General features: G+C 52.1%; 1 protein-coding gene across 2 annotated transcripts in view; it reads right to left on the bottom strand.

Annotated features, from left to right (window-relative positions):
* Positions 1 to 4,571: 4,571 nt before the first annotated feature.
* Positions 4,572 to 15,192, bottom strand: part of TNFRSF1B (TNF receptor superfamily member 1B) — a 36,851-nt gene continuing 26,230 nt past the window's right edge. The window contains exons 9-11 of one of the 2 annotated variants that reach the window (XM_060079858.1): positions 11,325 to 11,514; positions 6,921 to 7,232; positions 4,572 to 6,810 (exon numbers count right to left, since the gene is read on the bottom strand). In XM_060079858.1, coding sequence (XP_059935841.1) covers positions 6,952 to 7,232; positions 11,325 to 11,514 — 471 coding nt within the window. In that variant the 3' untranslated portion in view covers positions 4,572 to 6,810; positions 6,921 to 6,951. Of the gene's footprint in view, positions 7,233 to 11,324; positions 11,515 to 15,192 lie in introns of both variants that reach the window. The other variant, XM_060079851.1, reaches the window with a different exon arrangement.

The raw sequence follows: 15,192 nt of genomic DNA, 5'->3' as shown, positions 1-15,192 counted from the left end.
TGCACCAGCAAAAAGATTACGACTCACTGAAGGCTCTGATGATGGTTGGCATTTTTTAGCAATAAAGTGTTTTTTTTTTTTTTGGCTGCCTTAGGTCTTTGTTGCTGCGCTCGGGCTTTTCTCTACTTGCGGCGAGCGGGGGCTGCTCTTCCTTGCGGTGTGCGGGCTTCTCATTGAGGAGGCTTTTCTTGTTGCGGAGCACGGGCTCTAGGTGCACAGGCTTCAGTAGTTGTGGCACTCGGGCTCAGTAGTTGTGGCTCGCGGGCTCTAGAGCGCAGCCTCAGTAGTTGTGGCGCACGGGCTTAGTTACTCCATAGCATGTGGGATCTTCCTGGACCAGGGCTCGAACCCGTGTCCCCTGCACTGGCAGGTGGATTCTTAACCACTGCGCCACCAGGGAAGTCCAATAAAGTATTTTTTAATTAAGGTATGTACATTTTTTTAGACATAATGCTATTGCACACTTAATAAACTACAGTATGGTGTAAACGTAAATTTTATATACACTGGGAAACCAAAAAATTTATGTGGCTCGCTTTATTGTGGTGGTCTGGAACCAAACCTGCGCTCTCCCCAAGGTATGCCTGCATATTCACCATGTTGGGCAACCATCACCATCATCCATGTCCCTAACTCTTTTCATCTTACAAAATTGAAAGTTCTGTACCCAGTAAACATTAACTCCAAATATCCCTCTCCCCCCAGCCTCTGGCAACCCCCATTCTATTTTCTTTCTCTATGAATTTGGCTGCTCTAGGGGCCTCATATAAGTGAAATCATATGGTATTTGTCTTTTTGTGACTGACTTCTTTCACTTAGCATGTCTGCGAGGTCCATCCATGTTGCAGAATGTGTCAGAATGTCTTTCCTTTTTAAGGCTGAATAATATTCTATTGTATAAATATACTATCTTTTGTTTATCCATTCACTCATCCATGGACTCTTGGTTTGCTGCCACCTTTTAGCTATTGTGAATAATGCTGCAATGAACACTGGCATATGAGTATCTGTTTGCATCTCTGCTTTCAATTCTTTTGGGTTTAATCAGAATTAGAATCACTGGATCATATGGCAATTCCCTATTTAATTTTTCTGAGAAACCACCATACTGTATTCCATAGCATCTGCACCAGTTTACTTTCCCACTAGCAATGCAAAAGCGTTCCAGTTTCTCTACATCTTCACCAATGCTTCCTTCCTTTTTTCTTTCTCTTTCTTTCCTCTTCCTGTCTTTCTTTTCCTTTCTTTCTTTTCTTCCTTCCTTCCTTCCTTTCTTTCTTTTTCTTTCCTTCCTTCCTTCCTTCCTTCCTTTCTCCCCTCCCTCTCTCTTTTTTTTTTTTTTTTTGTGGTACGTGGGCCTCTCACTGTTGTGGTCTCTCCCGTTGCGGAGCACAGACTCCGGACGCACAGGCTCAGTGGCCACGGCTCACGGGCCTAGCCGCTCCACGGCATGTGGGATCTTCCCGGACCGGGGCACGAACCCGTGTCCCCTGCATCGGCAGGTGGACTCTCAACCACTGCGCCACCAGGGAAGCCCCCTTTCTTTCTTTTTATATTTGCCATTCTAATGGGTATGAGGGAGTAAGTTGTTTTTTACATGGGAGAATCATCCGTATGTTTGCATGCAGGCAGGAAAGATCCAGGAGACCGGGAAATTGATGCTAAAGGAAGGAGAGAGGAGAGGTGCTGGAGCAATGTCCTAGAGTTGGGAGATATGCTGAGATCCAGAGCAGAGAGGAGGATGCCCTTAGCCAGCAGCCTGGGTGTTTATCCATAGTCACAGGGGAGAAAGTTGAGGCCCTGGGCACAGATACGGTGGGAGGCTAGATGTGGTGGGAGAGCCAGAGGTGTTCTCTTGTGTTTATTTTATCCCCTCAGTGAAATGGGCAGCCAGGTAACCAGCTGACGGTAATGGTGGGGAGAGGTCAGAGGTTTGAGGAGAGAAGACGGAGTGTGAGATATTCTCTCTAAAAGAGTGTATGGATGGTGGAGGTTGGGAGGCTGGATAATGGCTCCCAGAAAGACGCTGATGTCCGAATCCCCGAAATCTGTGAATGTAACCTGGCAGGATCTTGAGATGGGGAGATTCTCCTAGATTCCCTGGGTGGGCCTGACGTAGTCACATGTGGGAGGCTGAGGGAGATTTGACTACAGAAGGTATTACACTGCTGGCTTTGAAAATGGGGGAAGGAGCCACAACCCAAGGAATGAAGGTGCCTCTAGAAGCTGAAGGCAAGGAAACGAATTCTCCCCTAGAGGCTCCAGAAACAGACTCTCCTTTAGAGCCTAGCCTCCCTGGTGACCCCTTGATTTTCGACTTCTGATTCCAGAACTACAGAGAATGAACTTATGTTGTTTTAAGCCACTAAGTTTGTCTCATTTGTTACAGCAGCAATAGTGAACCCAAGCAGGACACTGTGGGGCTCCTGGGCAAGGAAGCCTTTCTGTGTCCCCCATTTCTTGATTGTAGGGAATAGACTCCAGCCTTCATGACCTTCCCTGAGTCCCAAAGGGCAGATTCGAACCGTTGCTAATCAGGGAAGGGAGGGGCTTCAGAGACAAGGGAGGAGCAGCCAAGAAACAACAGTGCAGCCTTGGTGCAGGGTCCTGGTTCCACCTAAAGGGACACACATAGCAATAGCTTGGAGCTCTTCGACAGAACTGAAACCTCCAACAAATGGAAGATGTTAACTACTTGATGAAGCATTCTTCATTCCAGAGAAGGTCATGGTTTGGCAGCCCCACCCTTAAACCATTGCTATAAAACTCCTCACCAAATCCCCCTCCCCAAGCCATGTAGGGAAACAGAGTTTTTGAGGGCACAGGCCCACTATGTCCCCCTTTGCCTGGCAAAGCAATGAAGCTATTCTTTTCTACTTCACTCAAAACTCTGTCTCCAAGACTCGATTTGGCACCGGTGCACAGAGGCTGAGTTTTGGGCATCAAGGGGAGGTCCAGGAAATCACCAAGAATCAAGATGGGTCCGGTGAGGGAGTGACAGAAAACAGGGAAGGAGTCTGAGTGAATTCAAGGGCCGGGGTCTCTCTCCCGTCCAGGCCTTGACATGAGGAAACCCCTTTGCCTGCAACCTCCTCCCAATCCTTTATTCTGGAAAACTCCTGTTCATGCCTTAGGAACAGGTTAGAGGTCACCTCCAGAACCCTTCCCCTGATCCCCTGGCTGTGGTTGGGGGTCTTCCTCTGCTCCCAGAGCCCCTGTGCTCATCTTGTTACCTAAAAACTGGGTTTGCCTCTTGGTGGGTGTTGAACAAGCCGAAGATCAAGAGAAGGAAGGATTTGTGATTACTTGCAGCAAGTCAGGAGCACACCAGGGTTCTCTGCCAAAGCAATGTCTTCCCAAACAGCAAAATTGGGGAAGTTTTAAGCTAAGTGTACATGCCTATACATGATGGGGCTTGGGCAGCAGGCAGAGTCCAAGCTTTAGTTGATTGAAGTCACGAGGGTCAGAAAAGGTCAACATCCTCATCCTTCAGGCCCTAGTTGATCTGGTGGTTGATTGCATCAGGCTAATCTTCACCGTTGAAACAGAACTGGGAGTCTTTAAAACTGATACATTATCTTTGCTCTTGTCACTTCTCTTGCCCGACTATTGTTTGTTTCTTCATTCCTTTGCTCAAGATCATTGACTACTGAGACCTGTTCAAGGGCAAGCATTGTGGCCAGGTTTAGGTCACAAAACAGCTTTAGCCAAAAATGGCTTCTCTTCTGTCAAGAAAGCCATCCCGGACTTCCCTGGTGGCACAGTGGTTAAGAATCTGCCTGCCAAGGCAGGGGACACGGGTTTGAGCCCTGGTCCGGGAAGATCCCACACGCCGCAGAGCAAATAAGCCCGTGTGCCACAACTACTGAGTCTGTGCTCTAGAGCCTGCATGCCACAACTACTGAGCCCGTGTGCCACAACTACTGAAGCCCACGTGCCTAGAGCCCGTGCTCCTCAACAAAGTGAAGCCACCACAATGAGAAGCCCGCACGCCACAATGAGTAGCCCCTGCTCGCCGCAACTAGAGAAAGCCCACATGCAGCAACAAAGACCCAACGCAGCCAAAAATTAATTAATTCATTAATTAATTAAAAAAAAAAAAGAAAGCCATCCCTGGTTCTCTTTCTCCAAGGACCCCCTAACTTACCTGCTTACAGTCTGAGCATGCAGTGATAGGCTTCATAGGTGTCTCCGAGATTGGGGTCTCCTGGAGGCCAGAGTCTTGCTCTCCTGAGTGAGGAGGGGCGGCACGTGAACAAGCAGACCTGCAGAGGTCACCGCAACCCTAAGAGAGGGCCCAGGAGACCAAGGTGATGGACGGGGCATGTGATGAGGACATATTTGGAGGCCAGCTGGGTGGCTCTGGACAAAGAGCTGCCTTCCCACTGTTCACAGGCCCGAGGGCACAGCCAGGCTCTCAGCTGTAATGCGGGTGCTTCTGGGGTCCCGCCACAGCCTGGACTTGTCAGACTCCAGTGGCCATGACCCATTCTCCCCCTCACACTGGTGTCAGGCACTAGGACCATGGACATACCCCAGCTCAGACCCGAAGACAGAGCCAGCAGTCAATGTGTAAAACAAATGAAACGTTTATTTATAAGCAGGAATGCTGTCTGGGATACATACAGTGCAAACTTTCCTTGTCTTGGGATCAACACAAGCCCACAAGCTGGAAAATTGTTACCAAATTAGGTCGAATGGACCCCCCACTTGGGCCCTAGCCTGGCTGAGGCCCCCTGCCTTGGCAGAGAAGGTTCTTTTTCCATTTGGGTTCGCACAGCCAAAAACAAAACCGAAGCTGAGATTAGAGCAGTGTGAGATTTATTCAACGGCCAGGGAATGGAGAAGCAGGAACTTAGTTCATAAATGCACTTCTCGCCTTAATGGTGAGAGGGATTTGCTTTTAAGGAGTAAGGACAATGGGGGTTAGAGTGAGATGAACGATGGGGAGGCAAATGCATTACTTTTCTGGGAAAGAGGCAGGGTTTTCCTAGAAATGGGATGCCATCCCTTTTCTGTCCTTTTTTGGTCAGTGACTTCCGGTCACAGCCATTGTAGGTGTGTCATTTAGTAGCTAATGTAGTAAAATCAGTGTAGAATGAGACTCAGGGTCTACTAGAGGTCAGATTCATCGCCATCTTGGTTTCAGCGGGTCCTATCCAGTTTTTGTTTCCCTCTTCCTATAGCTTCTTTGTGTCCAGACCCTGCGACTTAAAGGTGTATGTTAGTTCCTGTTCAAGGAAGGTGTTGGTGGATTTTGACCAAGGGTCTGGTGGCAATTCTGTTAACAAAATGAGGCCACACCCGGAAAGAGTCTCCTTCCAATTCATCCCTGTTCTGCTGGGGTGATGACAATGAGGCCTGAGGTCCTCCCAGGACAGTCCACCAGGGGGCAGAAGTGCTCCACGGCCATAAAGGGTCCAATGTGGTTGGAGACCCTGGCTAGTCCAGGGAGAGGGACGTCTTGATTCCAGAGTGGGAAGCCTTTCTTCTCTCCATGGTAGTGGCTGGGCTTCTCCTATCCTCCAGAAGTTCAGCTGCCAAGTTCAAGTCCAGTGGAATTTTTCAACAAGGGATCCAAATGTCAGGGACCCAACAGTCTTCTCAAGGAGGCCCCCACCCCCTTCCTTCCAGAATCCGGTTAAGGCCACACTTGTCCACTGTCTACAGGGCCTGGGCATGCGCTTGGGGGGAGTGGGCTGACTCCTGAATGAGGAAGAATCCCTCGGCAAAAGTGTCAGCTTCGGCTGCTTCTGGCAGGCCGTTTGATCTGACATGGGCTACACAGAACCACAACACACAACACAGACATGCAGACACAGGACTGGCTCTCAGCGTCTCACGATCACTCAGGATCTCAGTGGGCACAGTACCAAAGTGGCTCCGAGGCTCCATGGGGACCTGGGACTCCAAGAACAGTGGGAGGGGGTCGGGAGAAACAGGAGCACCCCCTTGGGAGGCAAAGGAGGAAGGTCCAGGCTGAGGTAGGAGGAGACGGCTGCAGGGCCTCAGTCATCTCCTGTTCCTGAAATTCCCTGATAGGAAAAGGTGTGGCCTTGGAGCCCCACACCAGACAGTGGGGGAGGGGAAGCTCAAACTGGGGGTAAATGGGAGTGAAGGTCAAAGGCAGAGGATACAAACTCTGAGTCTGGCTTTGTTACACTGTTGGCTTGTTTATCTGCATGGTAGCTAATGGGTTTTTGTTTTTGTTTTTGTTTTTAATTGCCACATGTTAAAACTGGAAGATTTCCGGTTAGAGGTTTGCCATCTTAACCAGGTCACAGCCCTCATTCAGGCTGCCTGCCTGGGCGCTCTGGGCATCTGGTTTTCACCCCATGGTACGAGATGGAGCTAGCAGGAATGGATTTGGAGGTGGTGCTTCCGAAAGTCCTGAGCTAACCTGGGGGACTCCTGTCCCCTACAGGGGTTGCCACCTGCTCCTTGCACAGAACCATCTGACTGATGACACCCACCCCTACTACCCCCACTGGGACCATCCTGCAGTCTCACATTCAGGCTAAAGCCCTGCTCTTTCCCCACCGCCCCTTCTCCAAGGATGATGCATGCAGCGTCCCTCCTCCCCAGCAGGAAGCCAGAGCCGGGAAGAGCCCAGGGATTAAAAGAAAAATAAAAACCAAAAATGACAAGGGCTCCAGGAACCAAGCATGCAGGACCGGCTGGAGGGGGCAGCTCTCCGAGAGGCAGGGGATTTGTTCCAGGCTGCCCAGCACATCCGTGTCCACCGGCCTTCCAAGAGAGACGCACACCGTGACAGGACACACCATGACTCTCCCTGCCTTGTTCTTCTGCCTGCAGGTGAGAGGAAGGCTGAGGCCGTGGAAGCCGCTAAAGGAATTTGGCCCAGAAAGAGTCAGAGTCCTGCAGGGGAGGGGCCTAGAAGGACCAGGGGTTGGTCCCACCTTGGCTGTGACACTGCCCACGCCAGACTGGTTAGCTGGGCTTCATCCCGGCATCAGGTACCCCGAGGGGCAGGGGCTTCTCCTCTGGGCTCTGCAGCAGAGTCTCTGGAGCCCCCGGCTGGGACTGGAAGGGGCATTCCTCCTTGGAGAAGGGGACCTGCTCATCTTTCGGGGAGCCAGAGGCGCTGGTGTCTGTGTCCCTCGTGGAGCTGGCCTGGGAGGGGCATTGAGAGCTGTGGTCAGAGCTGCTGCAAACGTTGACGATGCAGGTGACATTGACCTGGGTCCCATGGCCACCAGACGATGCCTCTGCTAAACACAAGACAGGAGAAAGTGGTCAGCTGGGGCCTTGGAGTGGGGGGTGTCTTCACAGCCTGCCTCCTGCCCGAGAGGCAGATTAAGACAGGCGGGGAAAGAGCGCTGGGCCAGGAGCCAAGAGGCCCCTGTTCTAGCTCAGCTTTGCCATGTAATCTTGGGCAAGTCCCGTAAACCTTTGTGTGCCTCAGTTTCTTCACCTGTCAAATAAGAATACCCTGCCCAAGTCACCCCACAGATGGGAGGAGCCAACTATATAAAGCAAGTGAAGGTGCTCCAAGAACAAAACACACTCCCCACAAAGAACCGGAGAAGTGAGCCAGGACAGGAAGGATACATTACAGAGTCTTGGTGAAGCAGTAAAGATGAATTACTTTCCCGAAACTGCAGCAAGGCGTCAGCAGCCCTGCCCACAGCAGCTATGAAAAGGCGAGACCCCTGTCACTGGCCCGTCATCTCTATGCCAAGGAACCGACACCAAAGGGCTTGGAAATTGCTCCTTTACGGAAATTAAACATTGACCCTGAACTTGTCTTCATTCACAGCAAATCTTTTCCTTCCACATAGAGCTGCCTCTAAGATTTCATCAATCTGGGATTCCGGGATGGGGTGTGGTGGGGACGTAGTTTGTCCTCATCACTGAGGCTGGGATGCCCGGAGCTCCGCAGCCTGATCTGCCTCCATAAACTTGGCCTAGTCACTTAAACTCTTGGAGCTTCCATTTGCTCAGCTGTGAAATGGGTCTAATGACCCTTTCCATCCCCTTGAGGCAAGGATGACTCTGCCCTGTTCACTGCCATATCTCCGGAGCCTGCATGGCTCCTAGAGACGGGGTGACAGGCTCAGTGAAGCAGGGGTTCGCGCTGGGCCCATATATCCAACCACGTCTTCTGTACCTCAGCTTGATTCCACCCCCATAGCCCGTCCAACCTGCTTCTCCCCATCTCAGTTCACACGCCTGCCATCCACCCAGATGCTCAGTCCCAAAGCCTTGGACCCATCTTTCTCTCACACCCCACATCCAAGGCACCAGCAATTCCTACCTGGTCCACCTTCAAGTTCACCACCTCCTGCATACCGCCTGTACCTCCATCCACTCCCTGGACTAGTACAGTCTCCACCTGTCTCCTGGCTTCTACCTGGCCCCTCTGCAGTCTGTTCTCCACCAGCAGCCAGAGCCAGATCATTTTCTTGGCTGCTCCAAACACAGTTCTCACCATGGTCTATGAGGCCCTGCACGACCTGGTGCCTGCCTTCGCCCCACCCCATCTCCTGCTGCTCTGAGATCCTGGCTGGGTTCCCTCCAGCCATACTCACCTCCCTGCAGCTCCTTGAGCCTTCCAAGCCTCAGGGCCTTTGCAACGTGCTGCTCCCTCAGCCTGGAACATTCTTCCCTATTCCCATAGCTCGCTCCTTCCTTTACTTGGGCCTCAGCCTGGAGGCCACCTCCTCCAAGAAGCCTCCGTGGCTTCCCTCTCTGGAGGTTCACTCCTGCCCATCCATCACTCCCTGTGTCCCTCCCTCTGCTATTATCTCCAGAGCCCCTAGCTCCGCCCACTGTGCAATCCATTTCTGGAGTCCTCATTGGGTTCTCCCCCAGCAGGCCCTGAGTCCAGAAGGGTGGGGCCTTTCTGACTGTTCCCTGCTGTGGCCCTAGTGCCTATAACAGGGACACGTGTGAATGAATAAAATCCAGCCCACAGGTGTGTTCTGTTCTTGGTGGTGGTAGTGTTTTTAAGTGAGTTGGCTGCCAACATTTAAAATTCAGGAGTTTACACTTGCAGAATCTGGATTTAGAGCTTCCCTTGGGAGCCAGATGGGGGAGAGCGGGCTATGCAGGACCCACAGACCTGAATGCGACTGGCAGCAAGGGCTTCAGGGCACAGGTTCAGCCCCGCCTCCCCTCCCAGGCCTGTGGGCATCGGAGTTTCCTAACTAGTGAGGGACTAAATGGTGGATAAGCTGAGGAGATCAACGTAAGGGCTGGACACAGAATAGCCCCTCAAAAAGGATGGTTGCTGCTGCTGTTACTATGACGACCTGAGTGTCCAGGGGTTGTTGGGAGGATTGGCTGTTTGTTTTCCAGTCTAGTTTGTTTCCAGACTCCAGGGAAGCCTGGGAGGAGGTTGGAGCTGGCGAGCTGCTCTGCTCAGAACAGCCCCAAACAGACAGGGTGGAGGTGGGGTGCTGAAATCATGGGGCCGGAAGGAACTTTCCACCCTGTGCCTCCACAGCACCCAAATGTCACCCAGAGTCACCAAGGACGTGCACACTGTGAACGAGACATTGCGGGGGCAGACGGGGGACCAGGAGGGGTCACAGACCTGAGGTTTACCCATTCGCACAGCAGGGAGAGGTGCTCGGGTGGGACAGAGAGGAGGGGAGAGCAGAGGCCAGAGAGGCGCGGAAGGAACAGAAAAGAGGCAGCGGGCAGGAGGGGTGGGCAGACACGGTCAGGGCTCCCCAAGGAGGAAGCCACACCAGGATGCGTGTGGAAGAGGTGTCGCAAAGAAAGTGGAAAGATGAATCTAAGAGGTAGAAGAAGACCAAGAGCTTTATATTCTGATCTCAGTTATTCATTTGACAAACGTTTAGGGCCACCTGCTATGTTCCAGGCACTGACCCAGTCCCTTCCTTGGGGAGCTCTCAGGCTGGGGTGAGGGCACTGACAAGACATCGCACTGATGAGGGTGGGTGATGATGAGAAACTACAAGTGGGACGCCGCAGCCCACTGCCTGAGTCAGGAGGCAGGTAGTGAATGCTGTCGCAGCCCTGCCAAGGAGCTGCCATGCTCATCTCTAGGACAGGAAGCTGAGGCCTGGCAGGGTTAAGGAGCCTGTTCAGAGTCTCACGGCACCAGAGCAGCCAGGAGGGCATCTGGGAATGAACCAGGGCCACGGTCATGCCTCGACCCGCCAGCCAGCGCTGCCAGGTGAGAGGGGGAGATGCCGGCCAGTGGGCTTGGCCTCTCACTACAAAACACGCCCGAGGAAGCCTCAGGCTTTCTGGGGGACCCCCGCAGGGGCCTCCTCCAATGTGGGCACTGCATGTGCCCACCAGGGGTGACACTGGTCACAGACCAGGTCTGGGGCTAAATGCAGGCTGTGTACACAGGGCACGGGCTTCTCCAGATGCCACAATGGGTTCTGCAGTCCTGATGCCTCAGGTCTAAAGGGACCGGGCTACAGGCACAGTGAGTGGAGTCCCAGGGCCATCATCTACTCTTTCAGCTTCCCAGGCTGACTCTGGACCCTGAGAGCCCAGGGGTGATTCCTGGCTCTTCTGTTTACCAGCTGCGCCCTTGAATAAGCAGTTTAACCTCTCTGAGACTCAGTTTCCTCATCTGATAGGATGAGGAAATATAATAGGTATTAATATTGTAAAAATAATATAATATATAATTATAATATATACTCTAATAATATATTAATAATAAAATAATATATTATCTAATACAATACATAACAATATAATATATAACATACATAATATACAATAAATATATAATTATGACATATTACAATATTAACATATAATATGTTATATGCTATATATATTATATATAACATTAATGTATAAGTTAACATATTAATATAACTTTTATATATATACAATATTAATATATAATATATTACATGCTACATATATCATATATAGCATCAATATAATATCAATGTATTATTCATATATTGATATATAATATTTACATAATATATCATTGTTATATGCTATTTTACATATTATATATTATATGTACTATAATATATAGGAAAACTCCCTGCCTGGATACTGGGGACGCAGAGGATAAGCTGAGATGGTCTAGAAGGAAGGGTGTTCCTGGTGCGAGAACCCGCAGGGCAAAGGTGGGAGGGACGTGGGGGTTCCGAGAACAGAAAGAAGCTTGTGGCTCAGTTTCACCTGAGGGGGCAGGGGGAAGGAGGCTGGAGGGGGGCCCAGGCTGGTGGTGCAGGGCTTCCAGTGTCCTGCTGGGAGCTCAGGCCTCATCCTGCAGGGGAGGCCCAGGAAGAGACAGCTCAGACAGAAATGAGAAAGAAACACACTGGGGAGGGGGGGCTCCCGCCTCTTACCTGAGCTGCCGCAGCTGGCCGGGGCCTTCTCCGCGCCCGGCGCCTGCAGCTGGGGCCTGGTGGGCGCCCTCCTGTCCGCGGCGCTGGCCGAGCTCTCCAGGGAACTGCTGCTGGAGCTTGGCGCCGTGGTCAGCAGATGCTGCTGCTCGGGACCTGGGGCGCTTCGGGCCTTGTCAGCTGGCAGATGCGGCTGGATGGGGAGACGAGGGAGGAGGGAGGGCGGTCAGCCCATCAGCCGGCTCCTGGTCCCCTCTTCCCTCTCACCACCATCAGCACTTCACAGTTTACACAGCACTTCTGCACACTCTCTCCACACACAGCACTTTTAGGACGTGTGATTCTCTGTGGCTTCTGTGATTAGCATCGCTGCCCTGCTGGAGTGTGAGCCCTAAGAGGGCAGGGGCCATGTGGCCCTGTTCACCAAACAGTCTTAGAGGTGAGGCAGGATTTTCACCCTCATTTTGCATAAGGAAGCAGAGGCCCAGAGAAGGAGAGTGACTTTCCTGAGGTCACCCCATCAGCATGGGGTGATGCGGCTCAGACTAGCAGCCAAGGGCACGGACTCTGGAACCAGACCACGTGCGTGCAAATCATGACTCCATCACTCACTAGCTCTGCAACCTTGGACAAGTTACTTAACCTCTCTGTGCCTCTGTTTTTCCATCTATAAAGGAAAGAATAACAACCTACCTCCTAGGGTTATTGTGAAGATTAAATGGCTGAGTTTTTGTAAGGTGCTCAGAACAGTGCCTGTTCTATTGTAAGCGCTGGTCAAGGGTTGTTAAATCGGGGCTCAGCTAACTACTGCCACGGACCAAGTCCAGCCTGCCACTGTTTCCGTACAGGCTGTGAGCTAAGGATAATTTTCACATTTTTAAATGGTTGAAAAAAATAATTAAAGACTAATATCTTGTGACACGAAGTTATATGAAGTTCAAATGTCAGTGTCCAGAAATACAGTTTTATTGGCACACAGCCACGCCCATTTGTTTATGTTGTGTCTGTGGCTGCTTTCCCACTGCAATGGCAGGACTGAGGAGATATGACAGAAACCAGATGATCCAAAAAGCCTACAGTATTGACTGTCTGGACCTTTAGAGAAAACGTCTGCTCGCCCTTGTGTTCAATCAGTCAATCCAGTGTAGACAGTCCTCTCCTTTAGGACCCTTAGCCCTGCCATCTCAGCAACACTTTCCAGATTCCATTCCCCAAGCTGCTCTGTGACTCTGCATCTTTTTCTCATAAAACACAAATCCCAGAAACATAATAATAAAGTATTAGCTGACGCTTGAATCCATCCAATGCCAAGCACTGTGCTGAAGCCTGTCCAGACACTACCTATACTGATCCTTCCAACAGCCAAGTGTTATCCTCGCTTTGCAGATGCAGAAACCGAGATCCAGAGAGGTTGAGTTACTTGCCCAAGGTCACAGAGTTAGGACGTGGTGCATCTGGGCTAAAACCTACACACCTTTCCTGGGTGTGTGGGGTTTCAGCCCCAGAGGCTCAAGACAAGGTGCCCCATTTCCAGACACCCGTGCTGGGAACCCCTGGAAATTTCACTCCAAGGCGGTTGCCTGTCTGCACCAACTGAACAGGTGCACAAGCCCTTGCCTTGGGGTTCTGGGCGATCACTGGATTCCAGAAACAAGAGAGAGGGGCCACATTCTCACCCACTGCCCTGGCCTGCCCAGGATGAGAGGGTCCAGGGTAGAATGAGAACTGAGGCGAGTAAGTGCTGGAGGGATGCAGTCTAGCAGGGTCAGGGAGGTGAGGTCAGAGGTGCAGGGCACAGGAGCCAATCCCCGCAGCCCCCAGCCCTGCCTGAGCCCTGCATATCTCGAGGTCTTCTCACAGACTCTCACTCCAGGCCAAAAGGATCCTTTGCAAGCAGTCCCTGTGAGGCCACGGAGGCCCAGAGAGGGTGATTCCCCTGCTCAGTATCACACAGCGGGTCCGTGGCTCAGTGTACACTCTGGCTCAGTGTACCAGAGCCGTGTGCTTCCCACTCAGTCCCGCCTCCTTGGTTCACCGCCCCCGGGCTTTGGAGGAATGGAGGGCATTTCAAGTTCATGCTGAACCTTCGCTCAGATGGTCTGACCTTGGTATTTGACCCCACCCCCAGCCCTGCTCGGAGCCTGGATGGGCAGGGGAGAGGGAGGGGGAGGGGGAACATCCAAATGTCATTCTTCACACCCCCCAGAGAAGGGGCTTTTCAGTCTGCGTCCCACTTTTCTGCTGGTGGCTAGGGCCGGGCAGAACAGAAACCCCCAAAGGTCACAGCTTGCCTCCCTCCCCCAAAAGCCACAAGTCGCAAAGTTCAGGCAGGCTCTGAGTGGGGCAGGTGTATTGAGTCCTGTTCCTTGGGCTGGGACCCCAGGAAGGGGAAGCCCTGAGGGGGTTCACTGAACAAACAGGATCCCAGCCGGCCCTCCTCACCCCCCAGCCTGGCCCCACCATGGGCAGAAGCAGAGACCCTGGCAAAGCCGCTGCCTGAGCCTGTGTCTGTCTGCATATGTGAGCGTGTGTTCCTGAGATTCATACACCTGTAGGTATAGGTGTTAGGGTGTCTGAAGTGTGCACACATGTGTGTCTCTGTGTGAGGGAGCACGTGTGCATGTCTGTGAGTGGTGCAATTAGCTTGTGTGCTGGAGGTGGTGAAGAGAGGCACTCCTAAGTCTGTGTCTCAGGCCACCCATTCGCTGTGTGACCTTGGGAAAGGTACTTAACTTCTCTGAGCCAAGATTCCTGGGCTGTAAAACTGGGGCAATAATCATACTGCCTGGGTCACAGCACGGCTGTGAGACCGAACAACGCTCAGTACTGAGCCTGGCCCACATTCAGCACCGCATGAATATTCTCCCTCTTTATGAAACGAGAGCCTGTGTGAGTGTGTCTGTGGCGGTGATTGTGGGTGAGCTCACACGTGTGGTTACGCTGGCCTTTTCTGAACAAAGGGAAGCCACCGTCCTGCCACGCCTTGGCGTTACAAGGAGGGACAGGGAAGTGCTGAGTCACCATGCTTTCAACCCCAGTGGCCTGGGCCAGGAGCATTATACTAGGCCACCGTTAGCAGGACCACTGCCAGCCGGCTGAGGAACGGAGTGGGGCGCAGGCTGAGCATGGGGGTGAGGGCAGGGCTGGGAGCCCAGGGACGGAAGGGCACCTGGGAAGGGGACCAACCTCTGACGGCAGTCCCTGCTGGGGATGGGTGGGGGGGTGCCTGGAACAATTCTGAACATCTGCCCTGGGCGAACAGGACGGTGGGTAAAGACAAGCCCTGCAGATTCAGACTGAGTTTCAAACCTGGGCTCTGCCACTCGCCAAGTGGCCTAACCTTACACAGGTACCTGAACCTCCCTGAGTCTCAGTTTCTTCATCTGTGAAATAGGGATGATGACACTGTGTACCTCACAGGGGGCGTGTGAGGGTGCACGGCCTGGCCCGGGGCTCAGCCAGTGGGGCGCTGGAACCAGCTCAGACCTGTGCGTGTTTCTTCCCAGCTCCACATTCAGTAAGTAGCTTGAAACTGGCCATGGTGGGAGCGTTTATAACACAGAAATGAGCGAAGTCCACGAATCAGGGTTTTGGTTTTTTTTTTTCCCACCTGGAGGGCCAGTTACCAGCACATCCCTGGGCTCTACGTGCAACAGCACTCAACAAACAAGAGTGGAGTCACTCACATTCAGTGAACACAAAACTCAGTGAAGGAAAAGGGGAAGCGGGGGCTCCAGGCCACACCTGAGACAGCTTTATTGCATCCAGTATTGGGAAACACTTGGTCAGCAAAGAGAAAGTGGCAGCTGGGTGCTGGGGTGGAGCTTAGAGAGTGCACTTGCTCTATGGACCACCAGGCAGCAACTGTCAG

Source organism: Mesoplodon densirostris, chromosome 2 (assembly GCF_025265405.1).
Source record: "Mesoplodon densirostris isolate mMesDen1 chromosome 2, mMesDen1 primary haplotype, whole genome shotgun sequence".
Taxonomy (NCBI): domain Eukaryota; kingdom Metazoa; phylum Chordata; class Mammalia; order Artiodactyla; family Ziphiidae; genus Mesoplodon; species Mesoplodon densirostris.
Note: the sequence above shows the minus strand (reverse complement) of the source record. Positions and strands in the feature narration are given on the sequence as shown.